The following is a 12,500-nucleotide window of genomic DNA, read 5'->3' on the forward strand; positions in this document are numbered from 1 at the left end:
TCATCTTATCTACGAACATAGACAGGGCTCTAACTCCCCTAGCTCCACAATGAAATAGGGTGCAGACCAGGCAGCAGGCTGTTAGCCAGCCTGCCAGCTTAGTGGAGTCTGCCACTAGCAAAGTCAGTGTAGTCAGCTCAGCTATCCCCATTGAGACCGTGTCTGTGCCTCAACCTAGGTTGGGCAAAACTAAACATGGCGGTGTTCGCCTTAGCAATCTCACTAGAATAAAGACCTCCACCACTCCTGCCATTATTGAAAATAGGGCTACTTAATGTTAGATCCCTCGCTTCAAAGGCAGTTATAGTCCATGAACTAATCACTGATCATAATCTTGATGTGATTGGCCTGATTGAAACATGGCTTAAGCCTGATGAATTTACTGTGTTAAATGAGGCCTCAACTCCTGGTTACACTAGTGACCATATCCCCCGTGCGTCCCGCAAAGGCGGAGGTGTTGCTAACATTTACAATAGCAAATTTCGTCTTTTGAGCTTCTAGTCATGAAATCTATGCATCCTACCCAATCACCTTTTATAGCTACTGTTTACAGGCCTCCTGGGCCATATACAGCATTCCTCACTGAGTTCCCTGAATTCCTATTGGACCTTGTAGTCATAGCAGATAATATTCACATTTTTGGTGACTTTAATATTCACATGGAAAAGTCCACAGACCCACTCCAAAAGGCTTTTGGAGCCATCATCGACTCAGTGGGTTTTGTCCAACATGTCTCTGGACCTACTCACTGCCACAGTCATACTCTGGACCTAGTTTTGTCCCATGTAATAAATGTTGTGGATCTTAATGTTTTTCCTCATAACCCTGGACTATCCTACCACCATTTTATTACGTTTGCAATCGCAACAAATATTCTGCTCAGACCCCAACCAAGGAGCATCAAAAGTCGTGCTATAAATTCTCAGACAACCCAAAGATTCCTTGATGCCCTTCCAGACTGCCTACCCAAGGACGTCAGAGGACAAAAATCAGTTAACCACCTAACTGAGGAACTCAATTTAACCTTGTGCAATACCCTAGATGCAGTTGCACCCCTAACAACTATAAAACATTTGTCATAAGAAACTAGCTCCCTGGTATATAGAAAATACCCGAGCTCTGAAGCAAGCTTCCAGAAAATTGGAACGGAAATGGCGCCACACCAAACTGGAAGTCTTCCGACTAGCTTGTAAAGACAGTACTGTGCAGTATCGAAGAGCCCTCACTGCTGCTCGATCATCCTATTTTTCCAACTTAATTGAGGAAAATAAGAACAATCCAAAATGTATTTTTGATACTGTCGCAAAGCTAACTAAAAAGCAGCATTCCCCAAGAGAGGATGACTTTCACTTCAGCAGTAATACATTCATGAACTTATTTGAGGAAAAGATCATGATCATTAGAAAGCAAATTACAGACTCCTCTTTAAATCTGCGTATTCCTCCAAAGCTCAGTTGTCCTGAGTCTGCACAACTCTGCCAGCACCTAGGATCAAGGGAGACACTCAAGTGTTTTAGTACTATATCTCTTGACACAATGATGAAAATAATCATGGCCTCTAAACCTTCAAGCTGCATACTGGACCCTATTCCAACTAAACTACTGAAAGAGCTGCTTCCTGTGCTTGGCCCTCCTATGTTGAACATAATACATGGCTCTCTATCCACCGGATGTGTACCAAACTCACTAAAATTGGCAGTAATAAAGCCTCTCTTGAAAAAGCCAAACCTTGACCCAGAAAATATAAAAAACTATTGGCCTATATTGAATCTTCCATTCCTCTCTAAAATTTTAGAAAAAGCTGTTGCGCAGCAACTCACTGCCTTCCTGAAGACAAACAATGTATACGAAATGCTTCAGTCTGGTTTTAGACCCCATCAGAGCACTGAGACGGCACTTGTGAAGGTGGTAAAATACCTTTTAATGGCATCAGACCGAGGCTCTGCATCCGTCCTCGTGCTCCTAGACCTTAGTGCTGCTTTTGATACCATCGATCACCACATTCTTTTGGAGAGATTGGAAACCCAAATTGGTCTATACGGACAAGTTCTGGCCTCGTTTAGAGCTTATCTGTCGGAAAGATATCAATTTGTCGCTGTGAATGGTTTGTCCTCTGACAAATCAACTGTAAATTTCAGTGTTCCTCAAGGTTCCGTTTTAGGACCACTATTGTTTTCACTATATATTTTACCTCTTGGGGATGTCATTCAAAAACATGTTAACTTTCACTGCTATGCGGATGACACGGATGACACACAAAATTGCCCTCCCTTAGAAGCCTGTGTTTCAGACATAAGGAAGTGGATGGCTGCAAACTTTCTACTTTTAAACTCAGACAAAACAGAGATGCTTGTTCTATGTCCCAAGAAACAAAGATATCTTCTGTTGAATCTAACAATGAATCTTGATGGTTGTACAGTCGTCTCAAATAAAACTGTGAAGGACCTTGGCGTTACTCTGGACCCTGATCTCTCTTTTGACGAACATATCAAGACTGTTTCAAGGACAGCTTTTTTCCATCTTCGTAACTTTCTGTCCAAAAATGATGCAGACAAATGAATCCATGCTTTTGATACTTATAGGTTAGACTACTGCAATGCTCTACTTTCTGGCTACCCGGATAAAGCACTAAATAAACTTCAGTTAGTGCTAAATACGGCTGCTAGAATTATGACTAGATCAAAAAAAATATCATAGTACTCCAGTGCTAGCCTCCCTACACTGGCTTCCTGTTAAGGCAAGGGCTGATTTCAAGGTTTACTGCTAACCTACAAAGCATTACATGGGCTTGCTCCTACCTATCTTTCTGATTTGGTCCTGCCGTACATACCTACAGGTACGCTACGGTCACAAGACGCAGGCCACCTAATTGTCCCTAGAATTTCTAAGCAAACAGCTTTCAGGGCTTTCTCCTATAGAGCTCAATTTTTATGGAATGGTCTGCCTACCCATGTGAGAGACGCAGACTCGGTCTCCAACTTTAAGTCTTTACTGAAGACTCATCTCTTCAGTGGGTCATATGATTTGAGTGTAGTCTGGCCCAGGAGTGTGAAGGTGAACGGAAAGGCTCTGGAGCAACAAACCGCCCTTGCTGTCTCTGCCTGGCCGGTTCCCCTCTCTCTACTGGGATTCTCTGCCTCTAACCCTATTACAGGGGCTGAGTCACTGGCTTACTGGTGCTCTTCCATGCCGTCCCTAGGAGGGGTGCATCGCTTGAGTGGGTTGAGTTGCTGACGTGGTCTTCCTGTCTGGGTTGGCGCCCCCCCTTGGGTTGTGCCGTGGCGGAGATCTTTGTGGGCTATACTCGGCAGTCTCTCAGGATGGTTAGTTGGTGGTTGAAGATATCCCTCTAGTGGTGTGGGGGCTGTGCTTTGGCAAAGTGGGTGGGGTTATATCCTGCCTGTTTGGCCCTGTCCGTTATCGGATGGGGCCACAGTGTATCCTGACCCCTGCTGTCTCAGCCTCCAGTATTTCTGCTGCAGTAGTTTGTGTCGGGGGGCTAGTGTCAGTCTGTTCTGGAGTATTTCTCCTGTCTTATCCGGTGTCCTGTGTGAATTTAAGTATGCTCTCTCTAATTCTTTCTTTCTCTCTTTCTCTCTTTCTCTCTCTCGGAGGACCTGAGCCCTAGGACCATGCCTCAGGACTACCTGGCATGATGACACCTTGCTGTCCCCAGTCAACCTGGCCGTGCTGCTGCTCCAGTTTCAACTGTTCTGCCTGCGGCTATGGAACCCTGACCTGTTCACCGGATGTGCTACCTGTCCCAGACCTGCTGTTTTCAACTCTCTAGAGACAGCAGGAGTGGTAGAGACACTCTCAATGATTGGCTATGAAAAGCCAACTGACATTTACTCCTGAGGTGCTGACATGTTGCACCCTCGACAACTACTGTGATTATTATTATTTGACCATGCTAGTCATTTATGAACATTTGAACATCTTGGCCATGTTCTGTTATAATCTCCACCCGGCACAGCCAGAAGAAGACCTGCCACCCCTCATAGCCTGGTTCCTCTCTAGGTTTCTTCCTAGGTTTTTGCCTTTCTAGGGAGTTTTTCCTAGCCACCGTGCTTCTACACCTGCATTGCTTGCTGTTCGGGGTTTTAGGCTGGGTTTCTGTACAGCACTTTGATATATCAGCTGATGTAAGAAGAGCTATATAAATACATGTTATTTTATTTGATCTGAGCGCCGTGTCTCCCGCTTGCTTAGCGTAGTGATGATTTCCGAACGGCTCCCTATTTCGTCCATTGCTGCTCATTGGACCCTATGATCACTCAGCGCACAGCTGACGCCTACTGGACTGTTCATTAACACGGTACTTCATTTAGTTTATCTGTCGGCCCCAGCTTCAAACTCAGGCCCTGTGTGTAGCTAACTGACCCTCTCTACCCATTCATCGCCATTTACCCGTTGTTGTTGTCCTAGCTGTTAACCCGTTGTTGTCTTAGCCCTCCCAATCAACACCTGGGACTGCTTTTATGCCTCTCTCTAATGTCAAAATGCCTTGTATACTGTTGTTTAGGGTAGCTCTCATTGTTTTGTTTTACTGCGGAGCCCATAGTCTCGGTCTACATGCCTCTGTTAGCTCCCTTGCCCCACCCCCCCACATATGTGGAGACCGCACCTAGCTTAACTGGTGCTTCCAGAGATGAAGCCTCTCTCATTGTCACTCAATGCCTAGGTTTACCTCCACTGTACTCGCACCTTACCATGCCCTTGTCTGTGCATTATGCCCTGAATCTATCCTACCACGCCCAGAAGTCTGCTCCTTTTACTCTCATTTCCGAACTGCAGTTTTAGACTTACCCTCATCCTACTCCTCTTCTGTTCCTCTGGTTATGTAGAGGTTAACCCAGGCCCTGTGTGTCCCCAGGCATTCTCATTTGTTGACTTCTGTAACAAGATAAGACTAGGGTTCATGCATGTTAACATCAGAAGCCTCCTCCCTAAGTTTGCTTTATTCACTGCTTTGGCACACTCCGCCAACCCTGATGTTCTAGCCGTATGAATCCTGGCTTAGGAAGACCACCAAAAATTCTGACATTTCCATCCCCAATTACAACATTTTTTGTCAAGATAGAACTGCTAAAGTGGACGGAGTTGCAATCTACTGTAGAGATGGCCTGCAGAGTTCTATCCTACTTTCCAGGTCTATGCCCAAACAGTTCGAGCTTCTACTTCTAAAAATACTTCTCTCCAGAACTAAGTCCCTCACTGTTGCCACTTGTTAGAGACCACCCTCAGCTCCCAGCTGTGCCCTGGACACCATATGTGAATTGATTGCCCCCCATCTATCGTCAGAGTTCGTATAGTTAGGTGACCTAAGCTGGAATATGCTTAACACCCTGGCTGTCCTACAATCTAAGCTAGATGCCCTCTGTCTCACACAAATTATCAAGGAACCTACCAGGTACAACCCTAATCCATAACCATGAGCACTCTCTTAGAAAACATCCTGACCAACTTGCCCTCTAAATACATTTCTGCTGGTTCATTGCCTGCGTCCGCTATGGGTCAAACGACCACCCCTCATCACAGTCAAACGCTCTCTTAAACAGTTCTGCGAGAAGGCCTTTCTAAACGACCTGGCCCGGGTATCCTGGAAGGATATTGACCTCATCCCGTCAGTAGAGGATGACTGCTTGTTCTTCAAAAGTGCCTTCCTCACCATCTTAAATAAGCATGCCCCATTCAAAAAATGTTGAACTAAGAACAGATATAGCCTTTGGTTCACTCCAGACTTGACTGCCCTTGACCAGCACAAAAACACCCTGTGGCACACTGCACTAGCTTCAAATAGTCCCCACAATATGCAACTTTTCAGGGAAGTCAGGAACCAATATACACAGTCAGATAGGAAAGCAAAGGCTAGCTTTTTCAAACAGAAATCTTCGTCCTACAGCACTAATTCTAAAAAGGTTTGGGACACTGTAAAGTCCATGGAGAATAAGAGTACTTCCTCTCAGCTGCCCACTGCACTGAGGCTAGGAAACACTATCACCACCGATAAATTCACAATAAGCGAGAATTTCAACGGCTGGCCATGCTTTCCACCTGGCTACCCCAACCCCAGCCAACAGCCCTGACCCCCCGCAGCCACTGGACCAATCACTGCATTCTTATCGACAGACTCAACAGCCTTGGTTTCTCTAATGACTGCCTCGCCTAGTTCACCAACTACTTCTCAGATAGAGTTCAGTGTGTCAAATCGGAGGGCCTGTTGTCCGGACCTCTGGGGGTGCCTTCCCTTGGTTCAACTCTCGGGCCAACTCTTTTCTCTGTATATATAAATGATGTCGCTCTTGCGCCGGGTGATCCTTTAATCCACCTCTACGCTGACGACACCATTCTGTATACATCTGGCCCTTTTTTAGACACTGTGTTAACAAACCTCCAAACGAGCTTCAATGCCATACAACACTCCTTCCGTGGACTCCAACTGCTCTTAAACGCTAGTAAAACTAAATGCATGCTCTTCAACTGATCGCTGCCCGCACCCGCCCGCCGGCCTAGTATCACTACTCTGGACAGTCATGACTTAGAATATGTGGACAACTATAAATACCCAGGTGTCTGGCTAGACTGTAAACTCTCCTGTAAACCTCGTTGGCTGGTCCCCGCTACATATTCGTCGCCAACCCCTGGCTCCAGGTCATCTATAAATCTTTGCTAGGTAAAGCTCCGCCATATCTCAGCCCACTGGTCACATTAGCAACACCCACCCCACGCGCTCCAGCAGGTATATATTTCACTGGTCATCCCCAAAGCCAACACCTTCTTTGGCCGCCATTCCTTCCAGTTCTCTGCTGCCAATGACTGGAACGAATTGCAAAAAATCACTGAAGTTGGAGACTTATATCTCCCTCTCTAACTTTAAGCATCAGCTGTCAGAGCAGGTTACCGATCGCTGCAGCTGTACACAGCCCATTTCTGCTCTTTTGCACACCAGTATTTGTACTTGCACATCCTCTTCTGCACATCTATCACTCCAGTGTTAATTGCTAAATTGTGGCCTATTTATTGCCTTGCCTCCTTACTTCATTTGCACACACTGTATACGGATTTTATTTTGTGTTATTTACTGTACGTTTGTTTATCCCATGTGTAACTCTTTGTTGTTGTTTATGTTGCACTGCTTTGCTTTATCTTGGCCAGGTCACAGTTGTAAATGAGAACTTGTTCTCAACTGGCCTACCTGGTAAAATAAAGGTGAAATAAAATAAATCAAATACTACTACTTCAAAATATTCCATTTGATCCAGTTTGCTACATCAGGAAAATAATCCTGCAGCAACAGGAAATGTGAATTACTTTGTGGATTATAATTAATTCACATATTTGTAGGGGTTGATCCATTTTTTAAGTGGAAATTAACACGTTAACATTTTGGAAATTACAGACTTCAGAAGCCTTTTTAAACCTCAAATACACTACACATTTTACATTTCCTGCTTAGCAGGAAAGTTCTCCTGGAACAGGTTGATCAAATTAAGATCCTACATCTGTATTGGCTATGGCATAATAGTTCCAATTGAAGTCATGGAAACACAGGGAATGGTGACACAGCAGAATGACAGTCGGCTGAATGAATAGTCTGCAGAAACATGAGTCTAACCATCAGATACTCAAAGATGTGTGTTTCCATGTCTGCTCCTGTTCTTCAGTAGCCTCATCCTGGCCTCTCTCTTTAGTCTCCCTGGCACACATCTACAGATAGTATATACAATCAATGTTTACTTCCTGTATGACATATGCATCTATACTCAGAACTAGAGACAGTATATTGATTAGATATGCATCTATACTCTAAACTAGAGATAGTATATTGATTACATTGATATACATCTATAATCAGAAGCGGGTGCTCTCTTGTTTCAGCATGCGGATGTTGGTGAAAGATCTGCCGCTTCTGTGGTGGTACCCATATCCCTGGTGCTGATCCTCCAGTCACCGCTGGCTGCTGCCACCAGACGACACACTGCTGCTGTGGCTAGAGCCGCTCGAGCCGCGGTCCTCAAATACACTCACCTCGATCTGAAGGACAGGGATTAAGGAGTATGAGAGAGAGAGAGAGAGAGAGAGAGAGAGAGAGAGAGCAAGATGGTGTGGGACACTGGGTACTACGTGTCAGATGGTGTCAATTGGTACAGTCACGCAAAAATACACATAGACACACACACATACACAATGCTTAGCACTGTGTAAAAAAGTGATTATTGTGTAGGTAATAGCTTGGCCTTCTGTTATCCCTCTGTGTTTCTCATTCTCTCAGGAGAGAGAGGGACAATCCAGCCAGGCCAGTGTGATGATCCACTGGACACATCACTGTGTACCAAATGGCACCTATTCACTATATAGCCCCATGGACCCTGGCCAAAAGTAGTGCACTATATTGGGAATATGGAATAGTACCCATTATCTTTATCCCTGCCTTTCCCTGTAGAGTGACAGAGGAGAGAGCAGCTCCAGGGGGGAGTGACAGAGGAAACAACAGCGCCAGGGGGAGTGACAGAGGAGGCAGCAGTTCCAGGGGAGTGACAGAGGAGACAGCAGTTCCAGGGGGAGTGCCAGATGAGACAGCAGTTCCAGGGGGAGTGACAGATGAGACAGCAGTTCCAGGGGGAGTGACAGATGAGACAGCAGTTCCAGGGGGAGGGACAGATGAGACAGCAGTTCCAGGGGGAGTGACAGATGAGACAGCAGTTCCAGGGGGAGTGACAGAGGAGACAGCAGCTCCAGGGGGAGTGACAGATGAGACAGCAGTTCCAGGGGGAGTGACAGAGGAGGCAGCAGTTCCAGGGGGAGTGACAGAGGAGACAGCAGTTCCAGGGGGAGTGACAGATGAGACAGCAGTTCCAGGGGGAGTGACAGATGAGACAGCAGTTCCAGGGGGAGTGACAGAGGAGACAGCAGCTCCAGGGGGAGTGACAGAGGAGACAGCAGATCCAGGGGGAGTGACAGAGGAGGGGGGAGAAAATTAGTAATACTAATACACTAATACAGCCCTCTAACCCTCAAAACATTTACTTTTGAGGCTTTGTGTTGTCACTTACTCACCAGCAGTCAACCCTATAAACCAACCCCTCACTTCCTATTGAAGTTCTAGCATGGTTCTGAGATTAGAAATAAGACCAGCTGTGTAACAATAGACCAATTTATCGCTCAAAAGGATACGACTCTCATGCCTCTCTCTATAGGGTCTGTCAGTAATAGACCTCTGGGGGCGTAGATCTTCTCATTCTGCTCCTGGATGTACCCTGAGATCTTCTTCAACATCTGATAAAGGGAGAGGAGAGAGAGAGGAGGTGGAGGGAGACAGACAGAGACAGACAGAGACAGACAGAGAGAGGGAGAGAGAGAGAGAGAGAGAGAGAGAGAGGGGAGAGGGTGAAAGACAGACAGACAGACAGACAGACAGACAGACAGAGAAAGACAGAGACAGACAGGGAGAGAGAGACAAAGAGAGAAGAGAGAGGAGAGAGGAGAGAGAGAGAGGATGTTGCTTAGATTGAAAAATTCAATAGGCGAAATGCTAAAGAATCTTTACCCCTCACTCTTACGTACAATATATATATATACACATTTATTTGTATATCTCCACTGTATACGCGAATCACGGCAAAGTGGTTCTTGTTTCAGTCTCGTCTTGGTCATGTTCGCGTATGGTCAAACAAAATCACCATAATAATTGGTTGACAATAGCGCCTCCCACAATGCAGGCAATGGCAATCCAATCAAATGTTACAGGTCACATACACATATTTAGCAGATGTTACTGGTCACATACTCATATTTAGCAGATGTTATTGCGGGCGAAATGCTTGTGTTCCTAACTCCAACAGTGCAGTAGTATCTAACTCACAACAATACACACAAATCTAAAAGTAAAAGAATGAAATGAATAAATATTAGGATGAGCAATGTCAGAGTGGCATTGACTAAAATAGAGTTGAATAGAAAACAATATACAGTGCCTTGCGAAAGTATTCGGCCCCCTTGAACTTTGCGACCTTTTGCCACATTTCAGGCTTCAAACATAAAGATATAAAACTGTACTTTTTTGTGAAGAATCAACAACAAGTGGGACACAATCATGAAGTGGAACGACATTTATTGGATATTTCAAACTTTTTTAACAAATCAAAAACTGAAAAATTGGGCGTGCAAAATTATTCAGCCCCCTTAAGTTAATACTTTGTAGCGCCACCTTTTGCTGCGATTACAGGTGTAAGTCACTTGGGGTATGTCTCTATCAGTTTTGCACATCGAGAGACTGACATTTTTTCCCATTCCTCCTTGCAAAACAGCTCGAGCTCAGTGAGGTTGGATGGAGAGCATTTGTGAACAGCAGTTTTCAGTTCTTTCCACAGATTCTCGATTGGATTCAGGTCTGGACTTTGACTTGGCCATTCTAACACCTGGATATGTTTATTTTTGAACCATTCCATTGTAGATTTTGCTTTATGTTTTGGATCATTGTCTTGTTGGAAGACAAATCTCCGTCCCAGTCTCAGGTCTTTTGCAGACTCCATCAGGTTTTCTTCCAGAATGGTCCTGTATTTGGCTCCATCCATCTTCCCATCAATTTTAACCATCTTCCCTGTCCCTGCTGAAGAAAAGCAGGCCCAAACCATGATGCTGCCACCACCATGTTTGACAGTGGGGATGGTGTGTTCAGCTGTGTTGCTGTTATGCCAAACATAACGTTTTGCATTGTTGCCAAAAAGTTCAATTTTGGTTTCATCTGACCAGAGCACCTTCTTCCACATGTTTGGTGTGTCTCCCAGGTGGCTTGTGGCAAACTTTAAACAACACTTTTTATGGATATCTTTAAGAAATGGCTTTCTTCTTGCCACTCTTCCATAAAGGCCAGATTTGTGCAATATACGACTGATTGTTGTCCTATGGACAGAGTCTCCCACCTCAGCTGTAGATCTCTGCAGTTCATCCAGAGTGATCATGGGCCTCTTGGCTGCATCTCTGATCAGTCTTCTCCTTGTATGAGCTGAAAGTTTAGAGGGACGACCAGGTCTTGGTAGATTTGCAGTGGTCTGATACTCCTTCCATTTCAATATTATCGCTTGCACAGTGCTCCTTGGGATGTTTAAAGCTTGGGAAATCTTTTTGTATCCAAATCCGGCTTTAAACTTCTTCACAACAGTATCTCGGACCTGCCTGGTGTGTTCCTTGTTCTTCATGATGCTCTCTGCGCTTTTAACGGACCTCTGAGACTATCACAGTGCAGGTGCATTTATACGGAGACTTGATTACACACAGGTGGATTGTATTTATAATCATTAGTCATTTAGGTCAACATTGGATCATTCAGAGATCCTCACTGAACTTCTGGAGAGAGTTTACTGCACTGAAAGTAAAGGGGCTGAATAATTTTGCACGCCCAATTTTTCAGTTTTTGATTTGTTAAAAAAGTTTGAAATATCCAATAAATGTTGTTCCACTTCATGATTGTGTCCCACTTGTTGTTGATTCTTCACAAAAAAATACAGTTTTATATCTTTATGTTTGAAGCCTGAAATGTGGCAAAAGGTCGCAAAGTTCAAGGGGGCCGAATACTTTCGCAAGGCACTGTATACATATGAAATGAGTGAAGCAGTATGTAAAGCAGTAACATTATTAAAGTGACCAGTGATTCCATGTCTATGTATATGGGGCAGCAGCCTCTAAGGTGCAGGGTTGAGTAACCGGGTGGTAGCCATCTAGTGATGGCTGTTTTAACTGATGGCCTTGAGATAGAAGCTGTTTTTCAGTCTCTCGGTCCCAGCGTACTGACCTCGCCTTCTGGATGATAACAGGCTGAACAGGCTGTGGCTCAGGTGGTTGTTGTCCTTGATGATCTTTTTGGCCTTCCGGTGACATCAGGTGGTGTAGGTATCCTGGAGGGCAGGCAGTGTGATGCGTGATGCGTTGTGCAGACTGCACCGCCCTCGAGAGAGCCCTGCGGTTGCGGGCGGTGCAGTTGCTTTACCAGGCGGTGATACAGCCTGACAGGATGCTCCCAATTGTGCATCTGTGAAAGTTTGTGAGGGTCTTAGGAGCCAAGCCAAATTTCTTCAGCCTCCTGAGGTTTTCCACCTGACTGTCTGTGGGGTGGACCATTTCAGATGGTCAGTGATGTGTACGCCAAGGAACTTGAAGCTTTTCACCTTCTCCACTGCGGTCCTGTCAATATGGATGGAGGCGTGTTCCCTCTGCTGTTTCCTGAAGTCCACCATCAGCTCCTCCATTTTGTTGACGTTGAGGGAGAGGTTATTTTCCTGGCACCATTTCGCCAGGGCCCTCACCTCCTCCTCCTTGTTGTCTGTCTCATCATTGTTGGTAATCAACAATCAACTATTGTTGTGTTGTCTGCAAACTTGATGATTGAGGCGTGCGTGGCCACGCAGTCATGGGTGAACAGGAAGTACTGGAGGGGGCTGAGCACGCACCCTGTGTTGAGGATCAGTGAAGTGTAGGTGTTGTTTCCTTCACCACCTGAG

The 12,500-nt window shown here is 45.2% G+C and overlaps 1 protein-coding gene across 1 annotated transcript in view; it reads right to left on the bottom strand.

The window, feature by feature from the left end:
* Positions 1 to 7,160: 7,160 nt before the first annotated feature.
* LOC110522386 (golgin subfamily A member 7B-like) overlaps positions 7,161 to 12,500 on the bottom strand; it is a 21,782-nt gene continuing 16,442 nt past the window's right edge. The window contains exons 4-5 of the mRNA XM_036987540.1: positions 9,178 to 9,279; positions 7,161 to 8,037 (exon numbers count right to left, since the gene is read on the bottom strand). Coding sequence (XP_036843435.1) covers positions 7,951 to 8,037; positions 9,178 to 9,279 — 189 coding nt within the window. The 3' untranslated portion in view covers positions 7,161 to 7,950. The remainder of the gene's footprint in view (positions 8,038 to 9,177; positions 9,280 to 12,500) is intronic.

This window comes from Oncorhynchus mykiss, chromosome 1 (assembly GCF_013265735.2).
Source record: "Oncorhynchus mykiss isolate Arlee chromosome 1, USDA_OmykA_1.1, whole genome shotgun sequence".
NCBI lineage: Eukaryota > Metazoa > Chordata > Actinopteri > Salmoniformes > Salmonidae > Oncorhynchus > Oncorhynchus mykiss.